This window comes from Ichthyophthirius multifiliis (genome assembly GCF_000220395.1).
Source record: "Ichthyophthirius multifiliis unplaced genomic scaffold scaff_1120509251057, whole genome shotgun sequence".
NCBI lineage: Eukaryota > Ciliophora > Oligohymenophorea > Hymenostomatida > Ichthyophthirius > Ichthyophthirius multifiliis.
Genome location: NW_004086244.1, coordinates 22841 through 39806, shown reverse-complemented (window position 1 = coordinate 39806; position 16966 = coordinate 22841). Strand labels below are relative to the sequence as shown.

At 18.0% G+C, this 16966-nt stretch overlaps 5 protein-coding genes across 5 annotated transcripts, besides 12 other annotated features; all 5 read right to left on the bottom strand. All coding sequences in view use genetic code 6, as the record gives it.

Moving 5' to 3' along the window:
* Window positions 1-240: 240 nt before the first annotated feature.
* Window positions 241-273: a microsatellite.
* Window positions 274-355: 82 nt separating this feature from the next.
* On the bottom strand, window positions 356-930 carry IMG5_135870 (major facilitator superfamily protein, putative; the record flags this gene model as incomplete). Its single annotated transcript, XM_004031830.1, has 2 exons — window positions 609-930; window positions 356-450 (listed from the first exon to the last, which is right to left on the bottom strand). Exons 1-2 carry the CDS (start codon window positions 877-879, stop codon window positions 356-358), a joined length of 366 nt encoding a protein of 121 aa, XP_004031878.1. The 5' UTR covers window positions 880-930.
* Window positions 931-1121: 191 nt separating this feature from the next.
* Window positions 1122-1840, bottom strand: IMG5_135860 (major facilitator superfamily protein, putative; the record flags this gene model as incomplete). The annotated part of the gene is made up of 2 exons (XM_004031829.1): window positions 1122-1303; window positions 1345-1840. The coding sequence occupies 2 exons, from the start codon at window positions 1838-1840 to the stop codon at window positions 1122-1124; spliced, it is 678 nt and encodes a 225-aa protein (XP_004031877.1).
* A 177-nt stretch (window positions 1841-2017) lies between these two features.
* Window positions 2018-2058: a microsatellite.
* Window positions 2059-2096: 38 nt separating this feature from the next.
* Window positions 2097-2146: a microsatellite.
* A 366-nt stretch (window positions 2147-2512) lies between these two features.
* Window positions 2513-2571: a microsatellite.
* Window positions 2532-2571: a microsatellite.
* Window positions 2559-2606: a microsatellite.
* Window positions 2584-2642: a microsatellite.
* Window positions 2643-4436: 1794 nt separating this feature from the next.
* Window positions 4437-5523, bottom strand: IMG5_135850 (MIR domain protein; the record flags this gene model as incomplete). The annotated part of the gene is made up of 2 exons (XM_004031828.1): window positions 4437-4960; window positions 5001-5523. The coding sequence occupies 2 exons, from the start codon at window positions 5521-5523 to the stop codon at window positions 4437-4439; spliced, it is 1047 nt and encodes a 348-aa protein (XP_004031876.1).
* Window positions 5524-6014: 491 nt separating this feature from the next.
* Window positions 6015-6053: a microsatellite.
* A 109-nt stretch (window positions 6054-6162) lies between these two features.
* Window positions 6163-6202: a microsatellite.
* A 285-nt stretch (window positions 6203-6487) lies between these two features.
* IMG5_135840 (MIR domain protein) lies at window positions 6488-14018 on the bottom strand (the record flags this gene model as incomplete). The annotated part of the gene is made up of 4 exons (XM_004031827.1): window positions 6488-7256; window positions 7338-9753; window positions 9834-13076; window positions 13268-14018. 4 exons carry the CDS (start codon window positions 14016-14018, stop codon window positions 6488-6490), a joined length of 7179 nt encoding a protein of 2392 aa, XP_004031875.1.
* Window positions 11836-11861: a microsatellite.
* Window positions 13763-13788: a microsatellite.
* Window positions 14019-14840: 822 nt separating the features above from the next.
* Window positions 14841-15158, bottom strand: IMG5_135830 (hypothetical protein; the record flags this gene model as incomplete). Its single annotated transcript, XM_004031826.1, has 1 exon — window positions 14841-15158. The coding sequence occupies one exon, from the start codon at window positions 15156-15158 to the stop codon at window positions 14841-14843; it is 318 nt and encodes a 105-aa protein (XP_004031874.1).
* A 404-nt stretch (window positions 15159-15562) lies between these two features.
* Window positions 15563-15591: a microsatellite.
* Window positions 15592-16966: the final 1375 nt, after the last annotated feature.

The following is a 16966-nucleotide window of genomic DNA, read 5'->3' as shown; positions in this document are numbered from 1 at the left end:
TTTATTTTAAATATAAATATAATTTTTTAAAAAATTAATATAATATATTTATATAATTATTTTTTTTTAAAATTTTTTTTTCCGTTTGTAAAAAATTAACAAATTGAACGTACTATTTTCTTCAAAATACGATTAATAATTTTTTTTTGCATTTTGCGTTCCTAAGTATTTTTTTTAAAAAAGAAATAGACAAAAAACAAACCCCGAACCCCAAAACCTAACTCTTATATTATTTTGATATTAATAAAATTAAAATTTAAAAAATTAAATTTATTGGAAATATAAAATAAATTTTATTATTATTTTTTATTAAAAAAACTTTTTATTTAATATTTTTAAATAATTAATAATTTTTTCATTATACAAAACTTTATAATCTTGAAATAATTTCTCTAGTTTCTTCTTGGATTTTAGGTTTTCTTGAATTCAGTTTTCCTCCTTTCTTCTTATCTAAATATAAAACTAAAAATTATAAAAGCATAGCAATAGATAACATGCTTAAAAAAAATATAAAAAAATGTTCAAATCTATCTTGTTTTTTCCTAAAGTAACTTGTCCTAAAAAACTAAATAAAGAAATTCCTAAATTTTTTAAACCATATGCAATACCAAAGGCAGTTCCTACAAATCTTCTTTCACATATTAAAGGATAACAAGGCATTAAATAAGCACTTAAACTAGCTATATAAACTCCTAGCATAATAAGCGAAATATAAATAATAATTACTTTAACATCTCCAGGAATTATAAATAATAACGAAATAGTAGTCATTCCAATTAAAATAGTTCCTAATAAGGAATAAACTCTTCTTCCAAACTTATCTGCAATTATTCCATAAACAGGCGCAGTCATTCCTATCCAGAAAGGAACTGAAATCATTTATCCAGCGATAGTTTTATCAATAAAAAATTTATTAGTTAAAACAGTTTATAAATAATTAATAAACGAATTAAATACCCCAAAGCACAATCCTGCTTAAAAAGCATAAATCCAATAAATACTTCCTAATTTTTTAAAATCACTTAGTTTAATATTAATGATTTTATTCATTGATTTAGATTCTTTTACTAAATTAAGTCTTCTATCAGCTATCTTGTCCATATAAATAAGCCCTAAAGCACTCAAAAAAGAAAAAAGCAAACTAAAAAAATTACAATAAGTGGCAATTATAAATTATTGTTAGCCTAATAAAGCAAAGGGACAATTATTCCAGATAAAGAACTTGATAATTATCTTATAAAGCTTCCAGTAGTATAAGCAGTATTTAAAGTTGTGTTGTCAAACCATTTTATTAGTATAGAACCTATAAAAATATTTATATATATTTTTTTTTTATATATTTACTTTAAGCTATTTGTATTAGTTCGCTACCTATTTAATGAAATGTTTTTCCAAAAATCATTACTTCAAAAGACTTAACGTAATATGAAATTAAACAAAATAACATACCTATAGGTTATAAAAGAGCAAAAATAAAAATAGAAAATCTTAAACCTAATTTATCTAATATAAGACCTGCGAAAATCGGAAGTATAAAGTTCGGTATGGGAGGAATAAGGACAAAAAGTCCGTATTAACTATTATCGATTTACATTGATTGCATAAATTATTCTTTTATAAATGCTTAAAATGAATTAGTGAAAAAACCTCCTACCAATATTAAATTTGCAAAAACAAGAAAATACCATTTATATTTATGACGAAAAACATCTTAAGGATTTAATCTATCATCTTCTTATTCACTATCTTGCCTTTTCTCAATTATTTATTGGTCTAGAGATATGTTGCTTATGTATTGTGCGCTTTTTTCGTCTGTTATTGATTTATTTTAGTCTTACATATTTTATTTTATATTATTTTATCCTAATTTATTTTATATTGTAAAATATAAACAAAATAATATAAAAAAGATACATTATTATACTTAAAATACATTTATGAAATTATTTAGTAATAAATCAAATCTAAATATTTTTAGGTATATAAAAAATAATGATGAAAGTTTGTAAAAATTCTGAATTTTTATAAAAAATAATTTTAATAAAAAACTAATTTTTACTTATATATTTGTTTTAAATGATATATCTTATCATATTTTATTTATTTTATAAAATTATTATATTAATATATAAATTATATTTTATATTAATAAAAATGTTTTTAAAACATTTGATATTTACTTTTCATTATTTTAAAATTTTTAAAAAAGGAAATAATTACTATTTTGAAAATTTAATATAAATTTACAAGATTGATATTCTGATTGATTAATTTTAAATCTTTCTGTAAATAATTTTTACATTTTTTGAGTTTATCATACTAATTATTTTATTATTAAGATTAATTTACTTAAATATAATAATTAAAAGTATGATTATTATTAAATATTTTATATCAAATTCTTAAGTTCTTTATCTTTTTATTCTAATATTGTTAATATATTTATATTTTTGTATTATTTTAGAAATTTTTATTTAAATAAATTGAAATTATTTTTAATATATAAAATATAAAATTATTTCATAAATTAATATAAAAAATTATGAATAAATTATAATAAATTATTAATAATATTTGTTAAACAAATTATTAAATTTATTTTTAAAATTATTCTTTATATATAAAATATTAAATTTTTTTTAGTAGTTTTAATAAAGAATTATTTTTGAGAAAGGTTTAATTGTTTTTAGTTAGAACATTATAAATTAAAATAAAAATATTATATTATATAAATAAAATATAAAAAAATTTATCATTAAAAAATAAAAATTTATGAAGATTACCGTTATTAATTTTTTATTTATTTAATCAAATTTTTGTAATACATATTATTTTAATTAAAAATAAAATAAAAATCATTTAAATTAATAGATTTAAATATAACTTTTTTTTATAAAGATTTCGCCATTTAGAAGTAAAATAATAAAATAAAATATTTTTTATTAAAAAAATATACATAACTTTTTAAACTTTGTAACATAAATTATTAATATTTTTGAATTAAAATATTAAGAAAAACAATTCATAATTTTTTTTAGAAAATTAAAAACTAATAATTATTAATGTTTATTCTTAAAGTCCTTAATAATAAATGTATTTATGCTTATATTTTTTAAAAAGTTTATAAAAAATAATTTTAATAATATGATATCATTTTTATAAAAAAAAAATATAAATAAATAAATTTATAACTATTATTATAATATTTATATTTTTATTAATTTTTTTAATAAATTAATTTTTAAATGAATATATCAACTACTTTTTTAATTTTTGTAACTCTTTCTATCTACTTCAAGTTGATTTATTCATAAATATAATATAGTAAACGATAATTAAAAAAAGAATTATATGAAAATAGTTAAATTGAATATAAAAAAAATAGAAAATTCGTTTAATTAAAAACAGATTGTAATAATGAAAAATAATGCTTTAATAATGGAGTATGCTAAAATAGTTATTGTTATTGTCCTTCACCTTATTTTGGTCCAAGATGCCAATTTTATTTATATTCAGCTTTTAGAATAGAAGATTATTAGTTATTTATTATAAATATGATAAGCTTCTTATTTGGATTAGTAAGTTATTTATTTTTGAAGATACATTTTTTAAAAGGAGACTAATAATAATAAATAGAAAATAAAGAATAATAGTTTTCTAATTATGTTTAAATTTGGGAAAAAATGCATTGATTTAAAATTAAATATTATAAATTTTTATACAAAAATAAAAATTATATAAATATATATTTATTTTTTTCTAATAAACATTTTTACTAAAAGATAATATACTTTTTTTTTTAAACGATATATTATTTATTTTATTTAAATGCTTAAATTATTTTTTAAATTAATTAAAATTTATAAAACTATATTTGAATTTTACATATTTAATTTAATTAATTTATAATTATAGATAGATATTATAATTAAAAATTTTATATAACGAAATAATAATTAATATTTAAGAGAAAAAATTCGGTCTAAATTTATTTTAATGAATTTAAAATATTCTTTTAAAAATCTTAAATGTATTTGAGAAATTATTTATAAAATTTAAATTTCGGTAAAAAATCAAAATATTAGATAGAGAATTATTCAGAAAAATAAGTAATTGAGATATTTATTAAATAATATTTTTATTTATTATTCAAAAATAATATATATTATCATAAAAATAAAATTTTATCTAAATTCTTTTTACGAATATAATATTAACAAAAATATAAATTAAATATTATGAATCGCTTATTTAAAAAAAAATAATTAAATTTTCTAATTTAATAAATAAAAAAATTAAACTTACAAATTCTAATATAATTTTAATTAATTATTTTAACTAAATATTAATATTTAATTCATTTATTGTTTTATTAAATTTATTAATATTTATATAAAATAGCTTATTATCTAAATATATTTACATATTCATTTAATTCATTAGTTTATTAAAATATTTATAATGAATTTTGTTTAATAAAATCTACCTATAATTAAGAATTAAAAAAATAAAATAAAATAAAATACTTCATTTTATAAGTCTTTATATTTTTATAATTCTTATTAAATTTACTACTCTTCATCTACAAGTACTGCAGCTCTTTATATTGGAAACCAAGTGAAATCTTTATTTTAAAGCTTAAAATATACATAACTTTCGATTCCAGAATATTCAGTTACTTCCTTATCTTCCAAATAAGCAAGATAATATATATAATTCCATAAATAATGTTCATTTTTAATATGCTAAATAAACCCTTAATCGCTTTTCCTATTAAAAAGTTCCCTTTAATTTCCACAAATAAAACAAACTTCTTAAATATCAATCATTTTTTCATTTTCTTAACCTCTTAATTAACTAAACTTATCAATAATAATACCTGCGAAAATTTAAACAAGAATTATATTGATAATAATATTTCCCATGTTTTCAAAAAAAAAATCAAAAAAATTATAATTTTCTATTTTTTTATTAATAGTTAAATAATAAATATAAAAAACATGCTGATTAGACAATGTTATTTTAAAAAAACCCTCCTAGTCCTCCATTATTTTTAAAGTTTTAATCAAATGTTTCAAAAAAACATATATATAATTCTTCACATCTATTTTGATATTTTTAATTTAATAAAACATATCCAAATATTGTAAAAATATAAATAAAAAGTAAAATCAAAATAAATGTTAAAACCAAAGATACATATGGTTCATAAACAGATTTCAAAATATTTCTTAAAGTAGGATATCTAAATAAAAACTCGCTTAGATGAAAACAAAAAAAAAAGGGGTGTTATAAAGTCCCTAAAACTGAAAAAAAACCATATGCAATATAATATATAATATCCAAATTCAAAAATACTTTAATTAAACTTAAAATTATCAAAAAAAAATACTTTGTGATTTTAGTGAAGATATTTGTATTATTTATGATTATATGTTTGTTTTAATACCATGCCTCTTTGTAATATAAAGGGCCTTTTTTTATCAGAAAAAATATAAGAATAAACATCGAACAGAAAATCATTAAAAAACTCAAAGACTCAAATATATCATGCGTTTTTTTTATTGATAGATTCCATAGTTTTGGTTTAATTTATATCCTTGAAAAGTCTTTATTTTCAATATTAGAATTTGTAATACTTAAAATGATTAAAATATTAAGAACAATTGACAATAAAAAAGCAATATCTTTCCAAATATCAACATAATTGGCTAATATTCTCAAAATTAAATTCTTGTTAAAAAACCTAAAAAGCTATTCCTCATGTTTACATATAACTATTATTCTTTTATAGTTATCTAATATTTCTTGTAATTTTGTAAATATAGAAGTTCTCTTTGCAGTATCTTAAAAATATTTTTTGGACTCTTTTGGTTGATAATGACAAAAAGGAAGTTTTATAAAACGAACTTTTTCAATTTAATTATTTATAAGTATTTCTATTGATGATGAGTTTTTTTTAAAAAAAATTATTCCTTCTTTAAAGTCGGATTAGATTTTGTCTGCATTTTTTATTTTTTTAAATTCTTTTTATTTAAATATTTTTTATTTAATTTTCTCTTAAATTTTATTTATTTATTATATCAAATTAATTAATAATTCATGAATAAATTTTAAAAATTAAATTTATAAATTTTGTGTAAATATTATATTGTCTTTATTTAATTTTTTTAAAATAATTTATTTTATTAATAATTTTTTTTTTACTTTTTATTCAAAAAAATCAAATTAAATTTCATTTAATTAATTTTTCGTTTCATTGTCTAATAAATCTTGATTATTTTTAGAAGATTTTTCAGTTGAAGATAAAACTTTAGAAGGTAAGTCTAAATAATAGCTAATAAGAAAAAATATATAAAATCCTGTTTCAGTAATAAGTTCATAATATCTAAGATCTTTATCAAGTGTATTTTCATTTGGTTCATAATTAAACTAATAAAAATTAATTAATTACGAATTAAAAAAAAAAAAACATGTTTAAGACTTTTCATTGTATATTGATCCCCATATAATTTTTTATATCTTCTGTATATATTAGCTAAATTTTTTTTAAAGTTTATAAAGGAAGGCTCCTCATAACTCTTTTAATAACTAAAGTATTTGAATTTAATTCTAAACATCCAGCAACCAAAATCATAATTTTGTATTTAAGTTTTTCTAATTACCATCTTTAAATATCTTAATCTTATTTTTTAATAAACTTCTTTTTGATTTATTTATTTAAAATAAACTAAGCAATTTCTAGAAATTTAGAATCAATAATTTTTTCTTAATTTAAATAACAAGGACCTTATACAAACTCAGTTAAAGTATCTATACATTTTATAGTATTTTGAAAATTTCTTTTATTTAGTTTATTTACAAATTACTCAAATAACTTTTAATATGATTAAATATTTTTTTTTTTTTTTTTTCCTAAATTAAAAAAAATAAATTTTACATCTACAATAATAGTAATGATATCATAAGAATTTCTATTATTGACTTAATACCTTAAATAATTTTATAATTACAGATTATGTCCTTCACACAGAAGTTACAATAGCCTTAATAAATAAACAACTAATACTGATGATTATGAATAATTTTCTTCCTACTCCTTATTATTTTTTTCCTATATTTCCTATATGTTAGTACTTTTTTCCATAGTATTAAGAACTAAGTTCTGAAATTCCTCTTATTCATTATTAACTGAATCCATAGAAATAAAGTCAAAATTTTTTAATTCAAAGCTTTTATTGATATTATTAATTTAACTATTTTAAGTCATAATTCTTAATTTGGCTTCATTTTCTTGAATTTGTTTGATTTATTTTAATTTTAAAATTTCCACATACTCTGTAAGAATTGTAAAAAATTTATTAAATAAATCCTCACTTTTTTAATGATTTATAAAATAATTATAAATAGTATTCTAAACTTTCTAGTTTCCTCCTTCAATCAACTTAATCATAAACGAAAGTAATTAAATAAACAGATTATCATCAAAAGGATTCTCTTTTATATCAGAAATTAATTCTAAAAACATTTTAGTGGCCTCTAATTAATCAAAGAGGTTTTGCATTTCTCCTAACCCTTTGTAGTTTGGTGAAATATCTAGTATTTTTTCCAGAATTTTAAGAAGATAAATCATATTATTTTAGTTAACTTTATTAATGATTCCGTTTTTTAAATAGCAAATAAACTTTTTGAAAAAATCCTTAAAAATTATTTTTCTATCGTAAAGCTTTTCTACATCAAGTAAACATTCTGCAAGTGCGGTAATTTCTTTTTCTTAACAATTTTTTACATGAGGATTTTCTAAGCATTTTTTTATGAATATTTTCCATTCAATTTAAGTAAACTTTTTATTGCTTGTTTGATTTTTTAATATTTCCTCTCCTATTTCTTCATATATATTTTATTAATTTTCAAACGAAAGTTTTTTTTTGCCTTCTTTTATTAAAATTTCGTACATATTATTAACTTTATTATTAGTAAAAGTATTACTATCAATATTTAAACATAAAAGAAACTCAAAAATTATATTTTATTGAAATTTTGTTATTTTTTAACACAACAAATTTTATTAATCCACTAAATAAGACCCCAATTAACTTAAATATTAAAAATATTGCTTTTAGAGTAATTCCTCATTCTAATTACCTCCGTTTTTTATAACTTTATTAATAAACTAAATTAAAAAATATACAAAACTTTCAATAAAATATTCCAGATATTAATCATTTACTGAATATAGTTAAGCGTTTGGAATTGTAATAAATCTATTGATCTCAATTTCAATAAATTCAATAATTTAATTATGTTCTTACATAATCAAACTTAAAAGAGGATTATTTTTGTTTAAAAAGACATTCAAAATTAAACTTAAAATTTTAGGTTTTAAATAATTAAATCCTTATTATTTACTTCTCACCTTAATTTCCTTTGCTCTGTTAAAAAATCCAAAATAACTCTCAGTATCTCCCAAAAAACTTTAGTTTAGTAAAAAAGAGTCTTTTTCAACTAAAATTCTTATCAAATATTATAAGCTGAAAATATTAACAAGTTTATATTAATTAATATTGAATGCCTCATCCCCATTTACACATTAAGAAAAAATATTCAATAAAACAGAATGGTAAAGGAAAGGTTAATCAATATAATATTTTTCATAAGAAGTGTTACTTTGTTAATTAAATACTGTATTTTAGTCATCATCCTCATCTTCTTCTAGTAAAGAAAAATCAAATCTGAGTTAATTTTTAGAATCTAATTATCCAAATAGTACATTTTCTAAATTTTTCTTGTCATGTTTTTAGTTTAAAGGGATTAGTAAATTATATACATTTATCTAATTTTCAATTAGAGAAATTGTTTATTTATTAATGGTGTATTTTTGAATAATTCCGAGAATTTCAATAAATCTAGCTTATCTTCCATATTATTTAATAATAACTAAAATCTAATTAAAAAAAGTTCCATTAAAAAAATTTTCACATAGAAATTTATTATTTTCATAAATTGCCTTTATAAGTTCAAACTGGCCAAAATCAAAGGATATTTCATCAATAAAAAAAGGGATATATTTGACCAAAATTTGCTAGTTTTCTGAATTATTTATACAAAAATGTTTTAGAATTGAATAAAGCTTTTCTAATAAAGATAAAATTAAATCTTTTTATAAATTTTAATCTCTTAAATATTAACAAATTTAATTTTGAACATCTTTTATTAAATTTATTATAGGAATATGTCCTTCTAAATACCTAAATATTTTTTATCTATTCTTATTTATTTATTCAGGAATAAATTACATTATTTACTATTATTAATAATAGCTCGTATTTTTTATATTTTTTTATATGTATTCATAAAATTAAGAAGTTTGTATTTTATTGTTTTCCCCGTTTACTTCAGATCCTGAAAAAAAAAGAGAATTTATTTCATCCAGAATTTAAATAATTTTATTAATTTCTAAATTATTCTCTGTATTTTTTACTATTTCGCCCTAATAAGTTTATTTTATGTTTTCTTGAAATTACATGAACCAAACTTCTGATTTTTCAGCCATTACTTAGAGCTATTGGATACGATTTTTTAATAATTAGTAGAGAAATATATCTTTGTCCGAAAATAAGATTTCTATTTCTTGAAGTTTAGTAAAAATCATTTCACATTAAGAAAATTATCTTATTATTATTTCTAATATTTTATCTTCTAATTTACTATCACTTGCCAAATAAAATGTTATAAGTAAACTAGGAAGTATTTCTGATTGAATCTTTGTTAATAATTTTAATTATTCAAAAAAAAATATATATATACTTATTTGTATTCTTAATGTTTAGGACATACACCAGTAATTAAAGTATCTAAATCATCAAATTAATTGATACTAAAATCAGTATAATCTACAAATTGCTTTTTTTTATTTTTAGGTGATATATGTACAAAAGGCCTCAAAAACCATGGCGGTAATTACTTAGGTTTATATTAGATATCGATTTCATCGATTCCTGTTTTTGAAATATTTGGAATAGTACTTTAAATAGAATTTCCTTTCAGTTCTTTTTCCATTTACTAAGCAGTTAAATTGGATATTTATCCAAACCATTCTATAAAATTAGTTAATAAATAATCGATTCTCATATCATGGAAGAAGAGAACCAAATTGCAAATCTCTTATTTTATTTCTACTTGGACATTAGCCTATTTTAATTCATGATTTTCTCCTTCTTTTATAATTTACAAAAGCTACAAAAGACCTCCTAACAATGGATTTTAACTCAAAACTTATTCATCATATTAAGAAAGTTCCTCATTCAGAATTTTCTTCTTCCGATAAGTTATACCAATTAAATTTCCCATAATTTTGAGTGTTTTTTAAGTTAAATTTTATGTAACATCTAACATCTCAGCCGTTAATTGCTTAACTTTTTTAGTTACACAGCAAATTCCTGCAATTATTTTATTCTGATTTTATTAAAAAAGTTATTTAGTGTATTTTATATTTCTTATTTTTTAGACATGATTTATAATATCGTTATTTTATTAATCTGTCTCTAATAAGCCTATAAGAGAAGAAAAAATAATAGGATATAAAGATTTCTTATCCAATAATTATAAAACATTAAACCTTAGCAATGTGCTTAGTATTTTTACAATATTAAAAGTAAGTTTATCACATTTGTCATTGTTAATAATTATTTTTTATTTTTTTATATATTCATCAGAATAACTAATTAATTGTTCAAAATATAAGCGATGTTAAACGAAAGAAAAATTATTGTATATATCAGCATATTCTTTATGACTATTTGGAGATAATATATTTGCTTTTTAGTTAAAAGTTCTACACATTTAAGGTACTATTAATATATTTAAAGGCTCACGGTCTATATATACTGTAAGCAATAAGTTACAAAATGCGGATCTGAAATCAGAGTGAAGATTTTCATTAAATATAGTCTATAGAATAAATTAAATAGGGAATTTTTTTTCCAAATATTTATTCCATAAATAATTACGGGATAAAGACAAATCTGCATAGAAGTTTATCTGTTCTATCAAATATTATATTTCGCTATTGATTTTAATATTTTTACCACATATTTCTTCGTTTATTATATATAAATTTTTATCAATTTATACTTCTAGTTAATTTTAAGAATTTATTTTGATTAATAAAAACATTTTATTTTCCAAATTTTCCTAACTTTATAAAAATTTATATATAAGTTCCTAATTTATAGAAATCCCTTTATTATCGAACTTACAAATCTACCTAAAGAATTTCAATAAATGAATAAATTTTTTCTAATATTAAAATAAGTTCAATAAATATACAACAACATTATCTTTATTATTATATTATATCTAAATTTCTTTAGAAAACTATTTTTTTAAAGGGAAATTTTTCGATAAAGACTTTCTATTTTTATTCAAAATATTAATATTATCTGTTAAATTACTCAAAATAATTTCATTATTGCTAATTATATCAACAATACAATGAATAGATTCTTTCAGATATCTAGCTTAGAATTTAAAATGAGTTATTTTTTAATAAAAAACATTTTTTTAATTTTCAACATTATTCTAGCATATAAAAGTCAATAAATTATAAGAAAGTTTAATAACTTCAACTTTAACTTTCATAAACTAAAAAAGCTATTAGTTTTCTTATGAATTTTTATATAAACACTTATTTTTTAACTGCAACTAATTATCAAATTTTTCAATATTAATTTTTTATAATTTCATATAATTTTTCAATTTTTAAATAAATTTATTCGTTCTCTCAATCTTCAAAAAATTTACATATTCCTGCAATTCCTAATCGTTCATCAGTTAAACTACTAAATCAACTACTAAATCAATAAAATACTACTCTGCTAGTACTTTCTGCCTATAAGTATTAATATGACTTCCACTTGAAGAGTAATTATCAAGCCCAACAATAAGCTTATTCTGGCAAAATTTGCTTATGTCAATAATACATTGTTTTGCCATATTAATATTTTCGATTAAATTTTTGTGTTTTATTGCTTTTTAGGCTTTCACTTTATCTCCGTTTATGCTTTTTAAAATTTTAATGCATTAATTAAGAATAGGTAAACAGCTATTCAAAAAGTTAGCCTCTTCTACTTCTTATATTGTTGCTTTATAAATTTTGAACGCATTTTCATTGAGATTTTTTCCTTTGTAAATATTTATTTATAAGTTTCCTTAGAAAAATATTTATTCATTATCTTAATCAGCCTAAAAATCAGTAACTTTAAGCTAAGTACTATCCTCTTTTCCTATTTAAATTATTCCATCGAATAATCTATTTTTTATAAATAAAAGTGAATATTTTGTTACAAATGGCTACCCAGTAAAATCCACTTACAAAAAGGAAAAAAGCGAACTTTCATCAGGAAATGAATTGGTTTTAAGAATATATTAAAAAAAATTTTAAGATTTCTCAAATAAAACTGATAAATATAATCCTGTACTGAAATTTCTTAAATAAAAATACTAACCCCATTATACAGGGCCTCCTTTATGCCAAACTTTATTTTCAATCACCCACATTCCATTAGTATTTCCTTCATATTTTTTGGAATAATTTATACTTTGTTGATCTGATTATTCGAAATTCTCCATTTGAAGTATAATTTGACCTTTTTGAGTCCTTTTAGTTACCAAATTTTGTCCTTTTTCAATATAATTTAGCCAAATTTTATCTCCAAATTAAAGTAAATCTTCGTTTTAGATATTATCGCTGTATTTTATAGCCTTCCATTAAGTTTTTGCTTCCAAAGAGACATTAGCTTCTTAAATTTATTAGTTTTTATCCTCATAGCTAATGCGTTTTTGAGAATTTTTGAACTTCTCAATGTTTTCGGATTTTCGGCTAATTAATTATTTATAAGATATATTTTAAGTTTACATTTAATCGTTATTTTCTCTATTTTAATTTTATATATGAATTTAAGATTCTTGAGGAACAGCTAAATATTAACCTTTTGTATTCACTTATATTTTCTTTTCTTTTATATGATCCAATTATATTTTCATTATAATCTAATCATCAGCTTTTATCAATTATGCTCTATTCTATTGATTAATGTTTAATTTAAATATATTATATTTTTTACTTCTAATGGAATTTCTATATTAGATAAAACAGCTTAATTAGAATGTAAATTGTCCTTTGATATTTATTATTCTGAATTCATTTTTTTTTATCCCAAAGTATTTATAAAGCTTACATTTTCAAACGACAGTTCTTTTTATAAACTTTCGTTATTTTATTTACGTTCTTCAGAGTAATGTACGAAAGGAATTCTTTATAAATATTTATTCTAACAAATTAAATAAAAAATATCTCTATAATAAATTATATTATCAGCTCTTTTTTAATGTTCATAACATTATTTAAACTGAAAAAGAGTATTTAAATTAGAAAACTACTATAAATCTAAACAAAAATTTTCCTTTTCAATATTAGATTACTCTTAGTAATTGCAACAAAGGAATTTATTTGAAGCAACATGCATTAATTAAATACTTGTATTGAATTAAACTTCAGTTCCTTTAATTTTTTCATACAGATCTAGGTTTTATTTATATTCTATAATAACTTCTCTTTCCAAATTTAAACATTAATTTGAAATTTATTTATCTTTTTTAAAAGATATTTACTATTTATTATTTAAATTATTAAGATAACTAAAATTGAATTATGGATAAATCCTAAACAAGCATCTTTCAGTTTAAGCTCCGTTTCCATCGAAATTTAAATTTTTAATTTAAATTTTTGTCTAAATAAATCCATCTGACATCATAAATTTATTTTCTAAAGTAGCCGGACTTATGGATATTGTATCTCCATATTTTATTGGTAATACATTTTAAATTTCTTTTGTTTTTTTAAAAGCAATTTCTTAATCTGATTATATAATACTTCGAGATATTTATGATTTTATTGATTTTGTCAAGGTTTATATTTAAAGTTAATTTTATGATTAAATTTATTGTTTTTCAAACATGTTTTCTAATGTACATGATCGTTTAGGAGAAGAATTTAATACTGCTATGTTCATAGAAAGTTAACTATAATGTATTTTATAATATAAAATTATTTTTAATATATATTAAATTTAAAAAAATAATAATAACAGCAAAAGAATAGTATTTATTTTTTTAATAAATATATTTAAAAATATTTAAGTAAAAAATATCAACAACAATGCTTATATAATAAATTAAGCTTTATTTATAAAATTATTTTAAAAACCCTACTTAATAATATTGAGCTATTTTATTTAAAATTAAATTTTAATTTCTGACATTTTTAAACAATAAAAAATAATCTTAATGCATTATTTTAAATAGAATTTATATTTTTAAATCTTAAAAATGAGATAAAAAAGATTATTCTTTTAATAATAAATAAAAACAAATAGTTTTAATATTAAAATGTTTAAAAAATAATTATTATTTAAATTTTATTTGATATTATAAAAATATAAATTTTAATGCGTTTTTTATTTATTTATTATTATAATTTTGTAATATATAATAATATTATTCTTTTGTAAATTTTAATTATTTACTTTTATAGTTTCATTAAATTAAAAATTATATAAAAAAAAATTGAAAATTATGATTAACAATTATAAGTAAAAATTAAAATAAATATATGAATTAAAATAGTCCAATAATTATATTTATATAAAATTCTTATTTCAATAATAGCTTTCAAATTTTATTCAGAATATTATTTTTAATAAGAATTTATCGATAAAACATTTTTATTTAATTTTACATCGACCTTAATAATTCATTCAAAAAAATTTCCTCTAATAACATCATCTTATAAATTTAAAGTATTTTCTTTAATATTTATAACTTTCTGCAATAAAAAAATTCGCGCTTTAATAAAGTACGGTCTAAGAAAAAAAAATACAATTTAACCAAAATATAAAAAATAATTAAATATATTAAAAACGATTTACTTGAATCTAATTTTTTATTATATTCAATGCAAAATGACAAATTTAAAATTAAATATTCTTAACCTAAATTATTTTTTAATATTTAATCTATTGTACTTTATTACTATACAAGTGATTTTTAATATATTCTAATTTTTTTATAATTTTCTATTTCAGCTTTTTATTCTTCATAATTTTTCTAATTTTATTTACAAACTAATTGATATTTCTTAAATTTTTACTTCATATTTAATGACGGACGCATAATTACTATTGTTAGCAAATAAAAGTTTTAAAATTTTAAAAAATTTCTTTATGCAATTTTCACACATTTATATATCATTTTTAGTATTTATATACTTTATGTATCATATTATAATTAATTTCAAATTTGGTCATAGAAATTAGTAATTTTCTTCAGAATTTTTTTTTGTAAAAATATAAATAATAATTTATATCTTTTTTCTATAAAACTATCTATATATTATTTTAATCCTAAAAAAAATTAAAATTATTTATTTATTTTTTTAATTAATTAGTTTTTATTATTTATTAAATGTTATAATATATATATGTAAAATTTATTAAATACATAATAAAAATTAAAAAGTAAAAATAAAAAGTATTTAAAAAAATATTCATTAAATTAAAAAACCAAATAAAAAATACATAAATAAATATAATGATAATGTATATGTAAAATAATAAATATAAAGTAAAACTATCACTCATTTGAATATACAGGTAATTAATATTATTTAGAGTATTAATATTAATAATTTAATTTTTATTTAACAATATTATAATACTTTACAATATTTTAATCTAGAATCTTATTATACTACTCTACCAGCATAAAAAGATAATGACTCATAAAAATAGCAGTAGTAATATCGAACATATAATGAATTCTAAAAATAAGCATAACAAAAGCCATATATAAATTTATTAAGCAAATGAGTTTAAATAAATATTTTTTTCCTTGTCTAATCAATTCCAAAGCACACAAGTTTAAAAATCCGCAATGCCCACTAAAAAAAAGTCGCTATTTTATCCATAAGGTACTACAATACTAGGAAATTAAGGACCCTTCCAATAATATCCTTCTGGGAATCTTAAAGTAACAATTGTTTAGGTTAAAGCTCTCACAATATAATATATAGCAGTTGAATATATAAGTCTCCCGGTGTTTATTTTCAACATCCAATAAATATATACACCCAAAAATACTAAATCCATCAATAAAGAACTTGATATTTACAAAAATAATGCTATTTATTTATCTTAATTAACTAAATCATTAAAATATTATAGATAATTATGGACAGGATCATTCATGCAATCTACTGATGAAGTAGGGACTGCATATTTTTTTCCTAAATAAACTACACATATAAAAACTAAGACTACAAAGAATTTAGAAGTTAACGACTCCCTGTTTATTTTTTCCATTTTTTATTTAATGATTAAGGCGTTTCTTTTTTCTTTTTAATTTCTTTTTTATATTATATATATGTTATTATTTTTATTTTTTTTTGAAAAAAAGGAATAAAAATAATAATTATATGAAATTTATAAATATGATAAGATAAAATTATAGATTTGATAAGGCAACTTTAATCATAATTATAATATGCATTTCTTTTTATTAATTTTTTTTAATTATGATATTTTTTATATCATATATTAAATTAAAATACTATTAATTAAATAAATTTAAATTATATATAAATATAAGAAAATTCGAATTTAATGAAATAATTTTAATTTATTTAATTTCAAATTTATTAAAAAATAATTTAATATTTATATTTATTATTTTTTTAATTATAATAATTATTTAAATTTTATATTTGCTTTATTTATATTAAAATACAAAAATAATAGTTATAATATATATTATTATGTAATTATTTTTAAATAATAAATTAAGTTATTCTATTATATTATTATTTTATCAAATAAATTATTTCTTATATAATTTTCTAATATAAATTATT